This window comes from Neophocaena asiaeorientalis, unplaced genomic scaffold, assembly GCF_003031525.2.
Source record: "Neophocaena asiaeorientalis asiaeorientalis breed wild unplaced genomic scaffold, Neophocaena_asiaeorientalis_V1.1 scaffold7, whole genome shotgun sequence".
Classification (NCBI taxonomy): domain Eukaryota; kingdom Metazoa; phylum Chordata; class Mammalia; order Artiodactyla; family Phocoenidae; genus Neophocaena; species Neophocaena asiaeorientalis.
The window spans coordinates 3,123,109-3,143,346 of record NW_020185337.1 but is presented as its reverse complement, the minus strand read 5'-3'; the positions used below and the strand labels follow the sequence as shown (position 1 = coordinate 3,143,346).

Below are 20,238 nucleotides of genomic sequence, written 5' to 3'. Positions count from 1 at the left end.
CGGGGCCACCCTTCAGGTTTTTAACCTGCTGGTGCCCACGTGGGATTCGCCCTCCTGCCAGCCTCTGTGGGATCACCATGGCCCTCTTTCCTGTCATCACTGAACTTGTAATTGTGAAAGCACATGATTAGCCGGGTCGCACATTCTCCATTATATGGGGAAAAGGACGCGACTTTTAAAAAACCAATCCACCCATAAGCCCAGTATTCTTGGAGTGTATCGTCCATAACCGTCTATAGTGTCTTTTACTGAGACGTTGATATGGCGACGTTGAATGACGTTTCAAACGTGGCCAAGAACGGATGTCTCTGCTGGAAGATGACCCAGGGTGCGGGAGCTTCCTGCCCTAGCTGGCTCAGCCCCCCTGCCCCTGGAGACATCTCCTTAGTGTAAACAGGTCTGCCAGGGCTGGATGACTGGCAAGGGGAGTGTAGCACACCTGCTAGGTCTGGGGGGAGGAAGGGTGGGTATAAGGGAGGACCATGGTGTGGACAGAAGACTTCTGGACTCCTTCCTGTAGAACGGTACCAATTTCAAGGGGAGCTTTCAGTGAAGCAAACTGACTAGAGGAAGAAAATTAGGGATGCTTTTATTTTCCCCCGGTGGAATAGATGAAGAAAAAAAAAAATCCCAACCCTAGGATAACACATGATGGAAAAACAGCAACGCAGTAAGAAAGCATTCCTCCTGTACACCAGTTCTTCAATAGATAAATAATATATAAACTTTTATATTCCAAACGTCTCATTATTATACAAAGCACATTTCTTCCTGCTCTTCAGCCTGTTTCATACTGGAAATTCTGTTGTCTTAAAAAATACAAGCCATTAACATGTTTAGCCAAAGATTCTTTTCCTTTTCTTCTTTTTAAATCACCCATTACTTTTTAAGAATAGCAAAGGGCTGTACAACCAATCCACATCTGCTTCTTGCCGCGATAAAGTGCTGCACGTAAGTTGCCATTTTAATGACCACAAAATAAGAGCTTTAAATAAGTATAAAGTTAGCTTCCTAGCAGGTTATATCTACCAGGTGTTAACAAAATGGAATACAGAATTATTAATAACGTGGAGAATACCGCTATAGCCTGACGATCTGCAAACACAATGGAAACGTCTCAGGGGCATAAACTGAACGGTAGGACAAAACAGCACCTTTTTGTTGGGTCGTTATATGTCAAAGAGGTTATGACAAAAGTTTCAAACATACAGTCTACTCTTTCCATAAAAAAGGTACATTTTCTTCCTTTTATTTTACTTTTCTTTTTTGCAGATGAGAAACAAAAACTAGTGCAAGACCAAAAGCACTGTGCAAAACTGCCATTTCTTTTTTAGTCTGAGCATTTATACCCAGAATTTATCCAAACCCCTTTTAATCTCCTTGGCTGGATTTATCAACCATAAAAATTTTCACTCATACAATTTTTCTTTTCCTGCAAACAAATGGTAACCACTGACTTAATACATCACATACATATATATATATAATCTGCCCTTAAAAAAAGGATGCACTGTGTGTGTGTACCATACACACTGCATACGTATGGACACACACGCAAAACACACTTAAGTTTTGTGATGTTGGCTGCAGTGCTGCTAGCTATTTCTCCCAGATGGGGCTCTCAACGGCTCGCATCTTCATAACCAGAGATGCGAACACAAGGTCTCCAGGACTCTGTCGGAAATCTCAGGCAGCACTGAGATGTCTACCATTCCTTCGTCGCCTAAGCACCAGGCCCTACCACTCTGTAGCCACAAAATAGAGAGGGAAAGGTAATGAAGGAGCTCGGGGTGCGACTGCAGTGGATGAACCACCCAGGAGGGCCAAGAACATTCATCCCTGTGAAAGAAGCCAGTACAAAGAAGGTGCAAATGTTATGGCACACGACACACGGCTGTCTCTTTCCAAATCCACAAACGCCCACACGCCCCATTCACCCAACAGAAAACAAAATGCACCGGTACAGAAGCTTACAAGTGCTGATTGCTATTAAGGACACTCTCTTTAGGGTTTAACAAGACGAATTTCCTTTCAAAGTACGGAGAAGGGCTGAGGGTGGGAGTGTGTGGCCGGGGAGGCATGCCTCTGAAGGTAGACGGATGCAGTAGGTCACCTCTCTGAAGATTGGATAAAGCAGCTTTCAGGTCAATGCAATAGGTATACACACAGAGCCAATTCTCTATTCCTCACTAAAGATATACAGTACACGTGGTCAGACCCGGGCGGGTCTGTAGGTTTTGCAGCAATGTACACCTGCTGGGGTTGTGTTTAAGTTTTGTGAGTTTTGTGTTTTTGTCTCTGTCTCTTGGTTTTTGGTACAGAGCCCGGCTGCCCTCAGACAGTCTCCGCTCTCTCTCTCAGTCCGAGATAGGCGAGGAAGGAGTGTTTGGGGGACGGGATGCTGGGCGGCGCAGTCTGAGGTCGGGGAGGGTGGAATGTGAGATCCAACTGGTTCTTGGGGTATAACATCGTCAAGGGAATGAGATGGGCGAAATCCGAGTTCCGGTACTTGTCAAAGCGCAAAGGGGAGCCATTCAAGGGCAAGGCCTTGAGTGCCAGGTTGGGCTCGGAGCCGCCGCCGCCACCGCCGCCGCCGTGGGCGGCCGACAGGGCCACGGTCTGCAGAGCCTGGGAGGCGGACATGACCGACAGGGGAGACAGGAGGTGGCGGGCGCTCCCGACCACGAGGAGCGGGGCTCCGGGGCCGGCGGCTTCCTTGGGGGCCGGAGCCGGGCCCTTCTTGTCCTCCTCGGGGCTGTCCGCGCTCTGGTGCTTTTTGACGTGGCGGCTGAAGACGAAGGGGTGAGTGGTCTTGAACAGGCACTCTTCGCAGCTGAAGGTCTGGCGCGGGGCGTGCTTCAGCTTCCTGTGAAGGTTGAGATTGTCCTTGCGTTTGCAGCTGTAGCTACACTGGTCACAGTGGAAGGGCCGCTCCCCGGTGTGCACGCGCACGTGCTCGATGAGCTTGTTGGCGGTCTTGGACAGGTAGCCGCACTGGTCGCACTTGTAGTGGTTGCCGAGGCGATGCTCGCGGGTGTGCGTCTCCAGCTCCAGCTGGTTGGCCTTCACCGTCTGGCAGATCCGGCACTTGTACTCCATCTTGTAGTGGGTCTTGAGGTGGCACTCCATGGCTGGCCGCCCGGCTGCTCCCCGCCTCAACAGCCTGCCCTCGGCCGCCCTCCCAGCTCCAAGGCCCGGCCTGCTCCCTGCCCAGCCCGGCCCTGCCGCCTCCTGCGGGGGCGACGAGGACCCTCTTCTGGAGCCGTCCGTCGGCCTGCTTGGGGTCTCCTGGCTGCGCCCGCGGACGCCGGCCCCCAGGAAGGGGAGCAGAGCCAGTGCGGGAGGGGGCGCCCGCCTAAGCTGTTCTCCCCTCCGTCCTCCCCGCCCGGCCCCTCGGAGCCCTCCCCGGCCCCCGCCCCCGGTGGCCTCGGCCGAGGGCTAACCCTCACGACCTCCCCTCGAGATGGGAGCAACACAGAGAATCGACTTTTCATGCACCACACCAAGCACACGCAGAAAGGCTAAGAGTTTTGAAGAACAGCTTATAGGGGGAGAGCTGCCTCCAGCAGACAGAAAGTCGTAGGGGTCAGAATCGTGCTGATTAAAGGGTGGTTAGGACGAGAAGGCCTGGGTGTGTGTGTGTGTGTGGGAGTGTGTGTGTGTAGATGCAGAGACCTGTGCTCCTTAAAACCTGCCTCCTACAGCCCTGGGGTCTCCATCAGGGAAGGGAGGGGAGGACCAGGGGTGGGCTCGGCAGAAGGAAGCCCACCCACCAGCCCGGTTAGGAATGGGGGATGGCGGGAGGGAGGCGACTGCTATCTGGAGCTTGAAGACATTATTAATGCATTATTAATGATTAATGTTATTACATCATGGAAATAATCAAACTCTCAGCGGGCAGGACCATATCCCCCTTTTCTTCTGCATTCTCTGCAGTGCTCGGTAGAGTACTCAGCACATGGTGGGCGCTGATTCATTACTGGACTGGTCTCTGCAAGTCATTTAGGCAGAGTCTATCTAGAAGGGACGGTTTCAGTCCCAGCTCTGCCACCTTATCGGGCTGGCTGTGCCCTGGGACAAAGCCTGGGGCTCTCCATCCTAGGCAGTGAGGCTACGCTACCCACAAGCCTCCCGGCTGTCCGGAGGGGCGGGGAAAACAGAGAGGGCAGGTTTACGGATTCTGCTGAGCTTCGTTCTGTAGAAGCTGCCGGGCTCGAGTCGGTGACTGATATGCTAGCTGTAGCCTGTGTGTGCTCTCTTTACCAAAAGAATGCAAATGCAAAAGTGGCTGCCTCGGCTCTGGCCTGGCACCTGCAGGGCAGGGCCTGGGAGTGAATTGTCCTCAGAGGGTTTGGAGAGGTTTTCAGCAGAGCCCAACACACCCAGTGCCCGTGCACTGCGCCTCAGCACCAAGCCCGCCGTTAGCCTCGGAACCTCAGCTCACAGAAGAGTGCACACGAGAGAAATATAAAGCCCATTCCCAGGTCAGGTGCACACACAACCCCTACGCCAAGCTGGGCCTTACCTAGAGGAGTCTGAAACTCACCACTGTCCTGAGCTACGGCAAAAGAAAAATAATAGTATAATCTTATTTGATCTGCATTATGAACAGGATATAGAGTACAAGCAGTCCCATCACAGAAAAGCAATTTAGACATCGGCAGTCTGTTTCACGTTAAGGACATTTCTGTGACCCACGGCTCAGTCTTTCCCTCGCTGCTCAGGTAGAGTGCTAAGGGTTTTCCGTGCTCCCGTTACTTATTGTAAAGACACTCTCTCAGGCAAACTAAAGCTCTGATACGGCCAAGGGAAAACAAAACAAAACAAAACAAAACAAAGACTCACTGTACAGCCAGAAGGCTTTAGCAAGTTTTTCAAAGTATTCTTCTACTTGGTCATCCTAGAACATAAACTATTACATAGGGGACCATTAGTACTGTATGGGAAGTGTCTACACCCGCAAAAGCATCAGCGTTCACTCTGCATCCTCCCCAGTGGGTCGGAGGCTCGGGACTCCTTAGGTCCCCGAAGAAAGGGGGCCTAACTGGCAAAGCCACAACTGGCAGGGGCCGCGGGTAATGGGTGTGACTGGGCTTCTGGGCAGGGCAATGAGTGCTAGTCTAACCACGTCTTTTTCTCAAATAATATTACAGTCTATAGGTATGCCTTTCTTAAAGCAATCCTGCACCCACGTAAAAGCTGCATTTTCAATATGAGACAAAATTGTATTTCACAAAAAGTCTAGGTTTCCATGTCTGCTGGTGTAGCTGCAGTGACAGTTTCAAGAATTTTTTTTTTTTTTTTTTTTTTTTAAACATGAGTACATAAATATTTAGAAAGGGACAGTGGGAATAAACCAAATCAAATTCCCAGATAAGCTCGTGCTAGGCATTTCCCATTTACTGGTGGTCGGTTAATCTCCCCTCCCCCCATCCCATTTCCCCACCCCTCCCCCTCCCACCTAATCATCCCCAAGGGTGAAACAAAATGGGATCCAACAGTAGGTGCTGCTCCTCTGGGCAAGTTCTTGAGGAGGGTCCCCCCGACCCGGCAGGAGCCCGGGGAGTCCACCCTGCACGGAGCCCCCCGACTCGACTCCCAGGCTCCTTCTGGGTCTCTCCACCCCTCACCCATTCAGGACAGTCATGCCATTTCTCTGGCAAGTTGTGAGTTTCAAAGATAAAAATGTTTAAAAACAAAAGGTTTTTTGTTCTTATATTAAGTACAATGTCATTTTTCATTCTTTTAATAACAGGATCACTTCAGCTAAACATGAATAATTATGCTTTGAAAGTGGTATGTCTTTCTGTGCCCAGGGACAGATGCTTTTTTCTCTTTACTAGACCATGAGTGCCTCCTGGACAGGGACTCTGATTTCAGAACCACTGGGAAGATTAAACTCTGGTTGTTCTCGGACGTACATTTCCCAAGGGTGGAAATTATGTTTTATTCCTTGTTTGCCCTTTAGCACCTATTATCAAGCCAGACACACAGTGCATTTGATAACAACGGATGGGTCTCTCTTCAGACCAGAGGGCTTGTCGCAAATATTGGTTAATGATGATGCTCATTGTCTAGGTCTTTGGGGATCTGTGGAGAACATGTGACCGGAAATGTCAGATCTCACGAAGGCTACACCAGGGAGCTCCCGATTCCAGCTCCTGGGAAGGCGTAAGGCATATGTGCAGGAAGACACGAGGCACATGATCTTTGCATGAAAAACGGGGCCTCTTGCCTGTTCACACTGGCAAGGATCCGATATTTGGGGGGGGGTGTGTGTATGGGGTAGCTGTAGTGCTTATTTAAAAGACTTGCGGCAAATCATCTAAAAAATAGAGGATGAAGTAGAGTGTCAGTGTAATGATTTACACCTGGGGACACTAACCCCCAAGTCCCTTAAAGTCAAGTCTGAGTGAAACTCAAGCAGTGTAGGATGGCTCTACCCTTGCATGCCTGTGCCGAGCTGCTTCGGCAAGTCGTCTTGTGAAATGGATTCTCCTGCTGACATCTGCCAACCTCCTGGGGGGCAGATCTAATTCCTATCCAGCTAAAGGTAGCAGAGGTGCCTGACTAACCCCCCCCCATGCCAAGCCCCCCTTCTGCATGACCCCAAAACCTTCAGGGGAGGGGATGGGGTAGGGATGGGGAAAGGGTGTTTAATAAACAACACAGTAAAAGGTTCTGTACTTGCTTTCCTTACTTGAGCCCACCGGTGGGGACAGTGTGGCATTTCTTATGCTCCAGCAGCTGTTCGGGGGTCTTCATGAACTTGTGGCACACGTCACACTCAAACATCCGGGTGATGAGGTGGATCTGCAGGTGGCGCTCAAACATGTTCTTCGTCTTGCAGACAAAGTTGCAAAAAACGCATTCGAACCCTGAAAGGACGGAGGCTGGGTGTACGGGTGCATGGGGCAGAGGGACAGGAGGGCGGGAGTAGGACAGAGACCCCCCACCCTCCAGCTGTACCCTTCCAGGCACCGTTCCCTGCACCTCCGGGCTAAAAGGTGTTAAACATACAGCTTCAGAATCAATGTCACACTCCCCATCTTTCCACCCCATATACGGATGCCAATCAAGCCAAAAAGCACCCGTAAAATTTAGATGATACGTACTATACTGTTCCCAGGCCTAATATCTGTTTTCCAACATCACTTCTGTCAAGGGCTTATTCTCAAGACTGGGTCATCCCCCCCAGAGTGGGTAGGGTTGAGTAGACCAGCCCACCTCCTCCCTCACCTTTCTCTGGCTTTTCCTCACTATTCAGTGAGGGCTGGCTCCCAGGCACGACAGAGATGACCAGCAGGTTATCTCCGCGCTTGTTTTTCTGGGAGCTGTCTGAGTCGTCTTTGCTGTTGGCCGAATCACTCAGAGCTGAGAGGGAGGATGAAGAGGGGCTGTTTGATTCACTGGGGGTCTTCCTGTCTTCCCCTGAAAAATGAAACAAACAAACAAACAAACCCAGGTCTGTTATTTAGGAGATGAAAACCCTAGAATAATAGCAATTATGGGTGGGGGATTTGGGGCCTCATGTCTACATCATCTCCCAGTGCTGGATCCCAGGTCCCAGTCACCTATGGTGATCACACTTGTGGTTCTCGGGCCAAGAGTAGATATTCAATTGGCAAGTGTTTATTGGCGTCTTATAAGAATTAAAATAAAATGACAACAATAGCTAAGATGAATGTGTTACCAAGTTCTAGGAACTTTAGATGCATTAAACGGGTTATCATGCTTTAAATGCGCTATCTCATTTTATCCTCTCAAAAATCCAATGAGGCATGACTATTATCACCCCCATTTTACAGACTAAGGAAGGGAGGCACAGCCAGGTTAACATGGCCTTGGTCACGTGGCTAGGAAGTGGTGGAGCAGAGATTTCACTAACGTCCATCCTCTTCATCAGGGCACTGGACTCTCCCTCAAAACCAGGAGTGAACAAGTCAAGAGGCCATTGAAATCCAGTGTCAGGAGACCTCTGCTACCATGCAAGATGGAGTGTCAGAGACGGGATTTACCACTGCTATTTACCAACTGACAAAAAACAGACAAAAGTTATCAAACAATCGTTTTCACAACATTGGACATGAGGCAATAAAGAGGAGTGACCCCCTGAGAGAGAGGAAAGAAAACAGGCAGGCTCTAGGTTTAACCTGCTTCCTGCCTTGAGAGATTTTACTTTCCAGACTGCAGTGCAGGGTTGGGGAATGGCCTGGCAGACTCACTGAGTCTAGGAGATAGAGCTGAGGGTCTGAGGAGATTGGACTTTGCAGGACAGAACACCAGAGAGGAAAGAGCAGCACAGGAGAGGAACCCGGAGACCTGCAGAGGGTCCCTCAAGGACATTCAGCAGAGTAGGGGTCAGAGCATGTGTGTGAGGAAACTACCCAAAGCTAGAGGGAAAAAAGCCATCTGAAAGGCTTAGAGAACAGTGTCTGTTTCCACTGGCCAAATTAGAAAAACTTATGATTCCCAAGGCATTGAGTAGAAAACTGAGGAAGATCTTTGAATAGTGGGTAATGATTAGCCCTCGATGGAGCACTGCTCCAGACCTGCCTAACAAATCATAAAAGCAAGACCCCAAAAAGATCAAAGTTGCCAAGTAATTAACTGAATCCTATGACAAAGGTCAAGACTATTTATAGGAATATAAAATATACAGCACCTGACAAGGTAACAATCACAATGTCTGACATCCAAAGGAAGATTATCAGCATGCCAAGAAACGAGAAAACCCAACCCAAAACGAAAAGATTAATCAGCCAATCAAAACTGACCCAGAACTGACAAAGCTGTTAGAATTTGCAGACAAAGACATAAGAGCAGTTATTGGAACTGTATTCCACATGTTTGGAAAGTTAAGTAGAGACATGAAAGATATAAAAAGATCCAATCCAAATTTCTAGAGATGAAAATTACAATGTCTGAGATGAAAAATGCACTGGATGGGATTGCCGGCAATTTAGACATGGCAGAAGAAAAGATTAGTGAACCTGAAGATGTAGCAATAGAAATGATCTGAAACGAAACACAGAGGAAAAAGAATCACAAAAATGCAAAGGGCATCAGTGAGCTATGGGACGCCTGCAGGTAGCTTGATATAAGTTCAACTAAAGTCCCTAATGGGGTAGGGAGGGCAGAAAAAATATGTGAAAAGGCCAAAATTTTCCCCAATTTGAGGAAAACCACAAACCCACAGATCCAAGAGACACAATGAACCCCAAAGATAAAGAAATCTATACCAAGGGACATCATAATCAAAATGCTCAAAATGAGTGATTAAAAAAAAAATATCCTAAAAGCAGCCAGAGGAGGAAAGCTACATTACATGCAGAGGAACAAAAATAAGCATGACAGAAGATTTCTCACTGGGAGCAATGCAAGTGAGAAGTAGTGGAGTGACGTCTTTATAAAGTACTGAAAGAAACAACTGTCAACCTGAAACTTTATACGCAGCGAAGATATATTTCAAAAATGAAGGCAAAAGAAAGTCAAAAGAATTCATCACCAGCAGACCCAAATTACAAGAAATGTTAAAAAAGAATTCTTCAGGCAGAAGGAAAGTGACACCAAATATAAAAAAATGGATCTACACAAAAAGAATGAAGAACACTGGAAATGATAACTGCATGGGTAGATAGATGAATTTTTCTTTCTATTTAAAAATCTCTTTAAAATATAATAAAAGTAATTTTGTTTAGAAAATAATAACAAGGTATTATAAGGTTTATAATAGGTAAATGTATGACAACAATAACATAAAGGCTGGGAGAGAAGAAGTTATTGTGAGGTTCTTATACTACATAGGAAGAGGTATAATATCACTTGAAGGTAAACTGTAATAAATAAAAATGGACATTATAAACCCAAATAACTGGAGAGCTATCCATTGTAGATGTTCAAGAGACTCAGTATTGTTAAGACATCAATTCTCCCCAAGCCAATTTAATCCAATTAAGCCCACAGTTTTAGGCTAGGGTTGAAAATGTAGGGAGTCTGTGCTTCCATTCCCTTCAGATCAACCAATTAAGTAATCCAGTGATTGTAAACTCTAGAAACAAAGTTCCTTTATTAGGAGATTAAAAATATAAATCATATTTTATATATAGGCATAAAAAATCCAGAAGTAAACAAAGCTGTAATGGTGGCTACATCTAGCATATGAAATGATCAGCCTTATGCCTGTTTTCTTTTATTTGGATTTTCAACATTTTCTGGAGTGATCATAAATTACTTGTCTAATTTTAAAAAGTTTGTAAAAAGAGGAAGGGAAAATATTTACCGGCTTACAATGTTTTCAAGTCCTGTTCCTGTCAGAGCTGCACTTATGCCCAGAGCACCCAACCCTTACTTCAGTTGACAATTTTAATTTTCCTTTTTATTTTCCTTTTTGGGCACGCCCCACGGCAATGGCATGCAGGATCCTAGCTCCCCAACCAGGGATTGAACCCGCGCCCCCTGCATTGAAGCTCGGAGTCCCAACCACTGGACTGCCAGGGAAGTCCCAAGTTGACAATTTTTAAGATCTTGTTCCTTAGCAGAAGTGAACTTGGTTCCTGGACAGACAGTAGGTGACCTCACTTACTGACCCACGAGAAGGGATGGAACACGCCTTTAGGATACATTCCTCCCTTGGTACAAGGAAAGCCAGCACCATGATTGCCAGTCTCTTATCTAAATATTGAACCAGTTCAGTCACAGTTTGTAGACAAATAGAATATTTTCAGTGGGGGCCCTGAGTCCCTGATATTGCTTCACCAAATCCATCCTCTAAGACTAGTCTTATTAACAGAATATTATGAGTGATTATTTTAAATGAGTTCTTAGAATTAAAACAGATAATTTTAATTACCATCTTTAAGAATAGCTTCAAGTACCCTCAGGCTTACGGCACTGGGGAGAGCTCCCTAAATTAATAAATGTATAAATATAGAGGTGCCACGGCAAACGCTCTGGGCTACAGCATGGGGAAACAGCCCAGCCCACGCTCTTTATAATTCCTCATCTACACAGCTTCCTCTCCCCTCAGTTCACATCTCCCCTCGCTGTATCTGTAGGGAGTGAGCCAGGGTGCCCTTGTCAACCCAATCCAAGGCTCACTGCAATCCAAGCCATCGCTGATTTTCAGCATCGCAAAGATTTCTGGTGAAGGACACCTGTACACAGGTAAGGCAACCTCAAACACTGGGACAGCCAACTGAAGAGAACATTAAAACCCTAAATATTTCGTAATTTAAAATGACACAAATTGAGAGATTGAGACCAGAAAAAAGTACCCACCCTCTTGCTGCCTCAATACAAACAACATTACATTTTTGGTGTTCTTTTTTTATTTTTGAAAAAGTAAGCATTTTTATTTTAAAACTGTTGTTGTTAACTGCATAGTGGTTAAGGATAAGCATGTAAGACAAATATCACAATGTATCACTTATATGTGGAATCTAAGAAAAAGGGTACAGATGAACTTATTTACAAAACAGAAGTAGAGTCACAGATGTAGAAAACAAACCTATGGTTACCAGGGGATAAGTCGGGGGAGGGATAAATTGGGAGTTTGGGATTGACATATACACACTACTGTATATAAAATAGATAACTAATAAAAACCTGCTGTATAGCACAGGGAACTCTACTCAATACTCTGTAATGGCCTATATGGGAAAAGAATCTAAAGAAAGAGTGGATATATGTATATGTATAACCGATTCACTTTGCTGTACACCTGAAACTAACACAACATTGTAAATCAACTATACTCCGATAAAAAAATAAATTAAAAAATAAAGAATAAGGACTTAAGATCCAGAATAGCTGAGTTTGAATGCCATCTGTTCAACTCAGTAGCTGTATGACCTGGGACAAGGTATGTACTTTGTGCCTCAATTACCTCATCTAAAAAATGGGGATAATAGCAGCACCTGCCTCATATGTTTGTGGTGAGGCTCAAATGGGTTTTTCTATGCAAAGCACTAAGGACAATGCCTGGCTCATGGTAAGCATTATTGAAGAATATATTATTATATTATAAAATATAACATATAATATTTATAAAATATAATAATAATGATAACTAACACTTTGTATTTTCCCATGCTGTTTTATATACCTGGCACACAGTTGGTGCTCAAAACATCTGTGAAAATAATTATGAATTAATACTTTTAAATGATATTATTATATCCATGGGGTAAACTTATCCTACTCTACTTATTTCCTTAAAATTGCATTTGAAGTTAAAATTAATATTCCACTGGCTGGTTTTTTTTTTTTTCCCCTACAGATAAATTCCCAGAAGCAGGATTACTGGGTCACAGCGCATTACATTTTCAAGGCTCTTGGTATATACTAATTAGTTTTCAAAAGTTCTACCACTTTGCAAGGCCATGGCCACAGGCGGATCAGCAGCTTCTGGTAACAGTGGGTAACATTATAAGACGTGCTCCTAACTTAATAGGTGAAAGATAAGCCACTTTTGAGTTTTAGTTTGACGGCTAGCGAGGTTGAACATTTTTCCTGATGTTAAGTCATTAGCTTTTCTTTGTTTTATTGTGACTTGACTGTTCATGTCCTTTGTGAATCCTTTAATTGGAGACCTAAAGTGTTTCTTACCAGTTTATATGAATTTTCCATGTTGTAAATAGATTAACATTTTGTCATTTTTACAAACACATTTTTTTCAGACTGTGGGTTTTTGTTTTCCTTTTCTTTCTCTTTTGCTTTGCTTTTGCAAACAGGAGAAATTTTCCTGTGTCAAATCTCTTGATTCTTCTTCTTCGTGATTTCTACTGTCACTTAAGCTTGTACAAACCCTTCTCACTCTGGAAGTTTGAAAAATATTCTATTTTCTTCAAGCCTTTCTAGGGGTGATTTGTAAACAGGGATTGGGTAAGTCATGTGGCATTTATTTTGGTGTCAATGTGACGTGACATACAGATGGTTGTATTTTCCAAATAGCTATTCAAATTCCTCAATGCCATTATTGCAACATTTAAAGACTGCAGCAAAATTTGCATTTAGGAAGCACCAGAGGGAATATTTTATCTTGCTGATGTTCTCTGCAGGGACAAGGAGCCGTGGAGGAAGAGGGTAAGGGAGAGTCACTGAAGAAACACTAAACAGAGGACAGTTCCTCAGATACCCGCTCAGCACTTCATTCACAGGGTGCCTCGGGCAAGAGTAGCCAGTAAGGAAGTATTAAGAAGGATGTGGATTCTAAGAGAGACTGAGTAAAAATCTGCTGTTCATTAAAGCTCATCCTGTAGATCACAACTTTACTAGGTAACAAGAAAGCACTTCAGATCTCCTAGGGTACTGAAATAAAAGATGCCCATTCCTACAACAGGTAAGTCAAATGAGGGAACAAGGCTCACAGAATTAGAGAATCTCAGGCCTGTCTGGCATCTCCTACTCATTAAAAAAACTCAGGGAACAGATGGAGGCCCAGAGAAGTTAAATGAGTTCTTATATTCCCAGAGCTATTTACAGTAACATGGGGTCTAGAGTCAGGATCTAGAATTCAACGTGTGCTCTCCTCCATCCCAAGTAACTTCTTCCACGTAGAGTACAGGCAAACCTCGGAGACGTTGATGGTCCGGTTCCAGACCACACCAACAGAGCAAATATTGCAATAATACAAGTCACATAATTCTTTTGGTGTCCCAGTGCGTATAAAAGTTATGTTTACAGTATACTGTAGCATATTAAGTGTGCAACAGAACTACGTCTAAAAAAACAATGTACATAACCTTAATTTAAAAAGACTTTACTGCTAAAAAATACTAACCATCATTTGAGCCTTCAGCAAGTCTTGATCTCTTTGCAAGAGTAACATCAAAGATCACTGATCAGAGATCACCATAACAAATATAAAAATGATGAAAAAGGTGGAAATATCACAAGAGTTGCCAAAATGGGACACAGAGACATGAAGTGTGCAAATGCTGTTGGAAAAATGGCACCATTAGACTTGCTCGACGCAGAGTTACCACAAACCTTCAATTTGTTAAAAAAAAAAAACCCAAAAACCTGCAAAGCTAAATAAGGCAAAGTGCAGTAAAACGAGGTATGCCTGTATATACATAAGTTAGTGGACTCTAAGGTCAGGCAAGGGCCACGTTTCAGTAGTTTTCTTACTTGGCGTGCACATGTGTGTGTAGATGTGCTTGCACACTTATATTCAGTCACTGGATGAAGGCTTACTCCCCTCCTACACCGTGCAGCCACTGCTCCAGGTGCTGGAGACACAGCAGTGCCTTACATAAGCTCCTTATTCTCAGGAATGTATATTATTATCTATATTATATCGCATACATACTGCTTTATACCATAACTTTGCAATTACGCAGCTTACTGATTACAGATGTAGGCTGACATATTTTGGGTTAAATTCTAACCTCAAAGCAGCAGCTAAATACGAGAAACCCAAACTGTGGGGCCATAAGCTTATAACTGGGGGTCAGCAAACGATAACCCTTGGGCCAAATCTAGCCTGGGGTTTTTGTAAAGCAAGTTTTAGTGGAACACCGCCACGCCCACTCATTTGCATATCACACGGCTACCACACCCACTCATTTGCATATCACCTACTGCTACTTTCCATCCAATGGCAGAGTTGAATTGCAGTGACAAAATCTGTATGGCCTGAAAAGCCTAAGACAGTTACTATCTGGCCCTTACAAAAACCTTGCTAGCACCCCTGGATTATAAAATAGGATAGAACCTTATTCCTTAATAGCAGCAGCACTAAAGGCTTCTACTGTGTTACAAAAGAAACTTCTTCAATGCATTTCACTCTGGGCTCTCTGTGCTAACAAGCAAGAATGTTCTTCCCAGCTAGAGCAGGGGTCCCACCATCTCAGAGGGAACAGGTTTCCCAGCTCACCCGCTGCCCACAGTGCTAACATGGTTATGATGAGACAAGTGACTGTAAAAACGGCACCTCCTCACTCAGCATAACGGTTCTCTGCAGACCTCCGAGTCATAGCTGCTCCACTTACTGACAAAAGCAAGCGTTTATTGCTACTGGCACCACGGAGCCAAAGCGGCCAGTAAAGCACAGAGAGATACTTCTCGGCCGTGCACATTGTCAGCACAACTACCAGGGAATTTCCCCTTCCTGAATCCTTCAAGGGCCGAGGATGCAAGGGGCTGATCCACCGCCCAGGGCTGGCAGTCAGCAACGTGAGCTCATGACTTGTAAGCAAAACGCAGGGGGAGCTCCTCTTCACTGTCACTTAATGACGCCACGCTGGTGTCATTTGTAACCATTGCTTGGGAGAGGACGATTGCGTGGTGAAGTCCAAATGTTAACATCATGAAATGGATGAAGTTAACCAGTATGGCCGGAGCTTTATAGGAAAGGAAAAGTGCTGCAGGCTAGAGAGCCACTGAGTTGTTTCAGGAGAAGCTGGCTTTCTTTGCCCCTGAACAGAGCTGCCATGCATCATTCTAGAGGGAGTCAGGGCTGCAGTTTCAGGGAAGAGGGGCAGAGCCTGCAGAGCTAGGTGCACAGGGCTCTGGCCCCGCAAAACAGAAGGGGCAGCCCTCTGCCCAGGGTTGCCTGGGGCTGTCAGAACAGCAGGGTCACAGAGAGTGGCTCTAGCATGAAAGTGTTCTGGTCTGAGTATCTGGAGTCACTTCCTGGTTGTAGACCTTGGAGAGAATACCTGACCTCTGTTAAGCCTCAGTCTCTCACCTATATGGTATGCCCATGATGGTACTGACCCCAGAGGGTTGTTCTAAGACTTCAATGAGATCTGGGACACAAAGGTGCAAGCCTGGGGCATCATAAAAGCTCCATGACTGTTACCTACAATGATGATATCAGGATGAGGAACAAGCAAACAGCCCTCGCCTCTCCACCGCACCTGAGCCGGTGAACCTGTCAGATGGGTGAGGCATAAGCCAGACCAGGCAGTGGCCTTGTGGATACAGAGGGATGTGGCTCTGCTACCCTGAGAAAGTCCCTCCCTCGGGAAGGAAGTGTCAGCGTCGCATGGCGATGAGGACATCCATGCCAGGTGGGGCGGCGGGGGATGTAGGAGAGATGGGTGAGAAGGGCAGACAGGGAGGGTCACCTGTGTGCTTGGTGCCGATGTGCGCCTTTATCTCCGTCTCCTCCATGGTGACGAAGTCGCAGGCCGTACAGCAGATGGAAAACATCCACTGTTCCTTGTCCACATGGAGTGACATGTGGCTGACAAACTGGACGTTGAGCTCTGTCTCAAATCCGCACACGTGACAGCTGTACGGGACGAGAGAAGAGTGAGCTTCTAAATGGAGGCTACCCAGTTGCACGCGGTACACTCCGAAATCTGGACCTTGACACGTGTTTTCCTCCCACCAAAAGGCTTTGCGTTAGAAAATTCTTCCACTTTCTGGGACACCTCCGAAGTGGTCACTGTGCCAGACAGGCTAAGTGTTAGCATGATGTAACAGTCCCATTCATGCTGAAACTATGCTAAATAATCATAAAGTTAATTAAAAATTACAGATTCCAGATGCTGTACATTAACCTAACTGACTCCTTCGGGCAAAGAGATGCGGGGCAGCCTTGCCAAGATATCAGCAGAGCTGGTGCGCTGATACACTCGGGCAGGATTCGATAGCAAGCCCGAAAACTCGGGATTTTATAGCAAACAAACCAAATATTGATTCACAGTTGAATATGGAAGAGAAACATACCATTCCGGGTACTAAAGGATAGCACAGCCAGGGGAAAGTATGCAATACTTCCAGGGCTATTCCCTCAGGGTTCTCAGATTCATTTCTCCTTAGGATAATTCTCAGGAAGCAGCGAGGTGCTCAGTGACAAAGGTGGGAGCTTCCCAGCTGTCCAGACCTCACAGCTCATCACCCCTGAGCCCTGCCACTCTCTGGACTCCGCTCCACAAAGCCACCTCTAAGACCTCCACCCTTTTAATTAACTCTCCCAGGGCCACCCAAGCCAGGAAGGAGTCAGTGCAACACAGGGTTCAATCCAAGCAAGGCCAATATTAAAAGGAAGCTCAGCCCTGTGACTGAGAAAAGACACTTTGTCATGTGTGCCCTAGCAGATGGGCAGGGAGTGTTCAAGAAACTCTGGGCAGCCTGGACCAGCAGGTTCCACTGGCAGCTCACCTGTAATAATAAGGGTGCTTCTTCCCATCACTGCCTTCAGAGGTGACGGCGCTGACGATGTCCTCGGTGTCCGTACTCACCAGCTTCACCGAATGGACGGTCAGGTGCTGGTTCAGGTTTGCGCGGCACTTAGCAGCATACGGGCACAAGTGGCATTTGTATTTTCTTTCCTCTGGGGGAGAAGGGACAGGAAAAATCCCAAACCACTCTCAGAAATGAAATCCCAACACCTTACCAAAGACCACTTAAGGGTATCAGGAAAGGAGGGTTCAAATCTCATTTCTAATGGGGACAAAGGGAACACTTTGGAATTTTAAATATCTAAAAAGTCTTCACATGGCAGGTCGCTTCTGCTTTCAGACTTTCAAAGATGAAAGAAAGTTCCGGGGCAACTGGACCATCTGCTTTTTCCTGGGTACCTATAGGCCCCTCTTCTTGATAATGTGAGCTCCATGCAGGCTACAAGAATAATTTGTGTGTGTGTGTGTGTGTGTCCAAGCCCCGACATGTGTCAGTCCAGGATGGGTGCTGAGCTGAGGAAGGGGATATGATCAGCCTTCCCAGGACTGGTGTGTAAGCGAAGCCCCTCATTTTTCCTAAGCTCCAGGCCTGAGTTAGCCAAGAAATAAACACTAATGACATTAAAGGGACTCCAGATGAAATAACTTAATTGGAAATTTTCATGCTACATAAATAAAATAAAAAACTTTAGTTGATTTCTTAATAGAAACCCTTTCATAAAACTGACGATGTTTCAGGGCTGTTTCCAGAGTGGCATTCTGAATTCATTTGATTAATTAAGGAAATTAAAGGAGCAGGCTTTGCTTTTAGGTACAGATCAAGGTAACAGATGGTAGCAGAGGAAGGAAAGAACAACTTCCTTTTCTATCCTTAGTTCTGAATTTGTAATAGTGGGCTCACCTTAAAGAAAACACCTGTCTTATCTACTTCATGGGAAAGAGTGTGAAAAAAAATTTGTCTGCAACAAAATGTAAGGCATCATTATTATTATAGGTGGTCCCCAGCATCCGAGGTGCTGGTGGCCTGGGCTTCGCGGGGTTGGGGAGGAGCCCTACAGTACAGATAGAAGAGAGTCTTTTCTTTAGAATTTGTGTATTTGTATTAATAAGTGAGGTTGTTAAGTTTTGGTGTTAAGGTTATGATTTCTTCATAAAGTGAATTGCTGCGCTTTCTTTTTCTATCATTTGGAAAAGTTTAATAATATCAGAATTTCTTTGTCTCAACAAGTTAAAAAGAACCCAGCTGGGGGCTTCCCTGGTGGCGCAGTTTAAAAAAAAAAAAAAAAAAAGAACCCAGCTGGGAAAGTTTCTGGACCTGATGCTTTTATTAATAGTATCTCCATCATCTTTCCAAATTCCCCTTTGGTAACTGATTTACTTAAGTACCACCACCTCCCCCCTACCCAGCTTGGGTCAATTTTGGAAATTTTGCTTAAATTATCTATGTCTTCTAAAGTTTTCAGCTTTTTTTTTTTTTTTGCCATAGAGTTGCCCTTATTCTTCAATAATTCTTTAACAGCATCTGTATTAAGAATAAGGCTTCCCAACCTAAATGTCCAGCAACAGGTGAATGGATAATGAAGATGTGATACATATATACAATGGAATACTACTCAGCCATAAAAAAGAATGAAATCTTGCCATTTGCAGCCACATGGGTGGACTTGGAGGGCATTATGCTTAGTGAAATAAGTCAGACAGAGAAAGACACATACTGTATGATATCACTTATATGTGGACTCTAAAAAATACAGCAAACTAGTGAATATATCAGAAAAGAAGCAGGCTCACAGATATAGAGAACAAACTAGTGGCTACCAGTGTGAGCAGGGAGGGGCAATATGGGGAGGGGGAGAGGGAGGGGGAGGTGCAAGCTGCTGGGTGTGAGATGGGCTCAGGGATGTCTCGTACAGCACAGGGAATAGAGCCAATATTTGGTAATAGCTGTAAGTGGAAAGTAATCTTTAAACATTGTATAAAAAGAATTAGGCTTCCTTTTTCATTGCTAATTTTGAATATTTCAGCCTCCTTTTCGTTTTTTTTTTTTTTTTTGGCTGTACATGGGCCTCTCACTGTTGTGGCCTCTCCCGTTGCGGAGCACAGGTTCCAGACGTGCAGGCTCAGCGGCCATGGCTCACGGGCCCAGCCGCTCCACGGCATATGGGATCTTCCCAGCCCGGGGCACGAACCCGTGTCCCCTGCATCGGCAGGCGGACTCTCAACCACTGCACCACCAGGGAAGCCCTCCTTTTCCTTTCTTAATCAGACTTAAAGGGATTTATCTATTTTATGGTCTTCTTCCTAGATTTTGTTCTTCTACTAATTCTTTAATATGAGTGCTAAGTTCCTTTATTTTTGTTTTTCTTCCCTTCCAATTAAAATGTTTAAATCTATAAATGTCCCATGGACCAGAGCTGTAGCTATTCATTCCAGGTTAAGGACGAATGTTCCCCTTTCATTCCTCTTAGATGTCTGGAATTTGTGATCCTTTCCTTTGATACAATTAGGTGGAACATTTTATGGATCCTTGGTTATTTTAAATTTCATTTAAGTATGCTCAGAGAACGTGGCTTATAGAACCTCTACTTTTTATTTATTTATTTATTATTATTATTTTTTTTTGCGGTACACGGGCCTCTCACTGTTGTGGCCTCTCCGTTGCGGAGCACAGACTCCGGACGCGCAGGCTCAGCGGCCATGGCTCACGGGCCCAGCCGCTCTGCGGTATGTGGGATCTTCCCGGACCGGGGCATGAACCCGTGTCCCCTGCATCGGCAGGCGGACTCTCAACCACTGCGCCACCAGGGAAGCCCCCTCTACTTTTGTTAACATGTGAAAGTTTTCTTTGTGGTTAAGTGTATGACTAAATTTTGTCTTTAGTGGTTTAATAGTTAAGATTAAAAATATTTAAAAATATATATATATAAAAAGAAATTAATCTTGCCATACTAATACTGTCTTGCTTCTTTTAACTTTGTGTGAGATACAAAACTTTTATTTTCTTTACCACTTTGTTTTGTGTTTCCTGTAAATAAGACACATTTGAATTTTTAACAAGGCTGATCTACAGTGTAAAAATTGAAATAGTTCATTTTTTATT

At 45.0% G+C, this 20,238-nt stretch overlaps 2 protein-coding genes across 4 annotated transcripts in view; both read right to left on the bottom strand.

Annotated features, from left to right (window-relative positions):
- Positions 1-572: 572 nt before the first annotated feature.
- Positions 573-3,927, bottom strand: LOC112393684 (zinc finger protein 513-like). Its single transcript, XM_024736021.1, has 2 exons — positions 3,889-3,927; positions 573-3,438 (listed from the first exon to the last, which is right to left on the bottom strand). Exons 1-2 carry the CDS (start codon positions 3,925-3,927, stop codon positions 2,335-2,337), a joined length of 1,143 nt encoding a protein of 380 aa, XP_024591789.1. The 3' UTR covers positions 573-2,334.
- Positions 3,928-4,531: 604 nt separating this feature from the next.
- ZNF827 (zinc finger protein 827) overlaps positions 4,532-20,238 on the bottom strand; it is a 170,854-nt gene continuing 155,147 nt past the window's right edge. For 2 of the 3 annotated variants that reach the window (XM_024736183.1, XM_024736181.1), the window contains 5 exons: positions 17,119-17,290; positions 16,077-16,243; positions 7,240-7,431; positions 6,701-6,878; positions 4,751-4,912 (listed from right to left, as the gene is read on the bottom strand). In XM_024736183.1, coding sequence (XP_024591951.1) covers positions 4,888-4,912; positions 6,701-6,878; positions 7,240-7,431; positions 16,077-16,243; positions 17,119-17,290 — 734 coding nt within the window. In that variant the 3' untranslated portion in view covers positions 4,751-4,887. Of the gene's footprint in view, positions 4,559-4,750; positions 4,913-6,687; positions 6,879-7,239; positions 7,432-16,076; positions 16,244-17,118; positions 17,291-20,238 lie in introns of those variants that run through there. The other variant, XM_024736182.1, reaches the window with a different exon arrangement.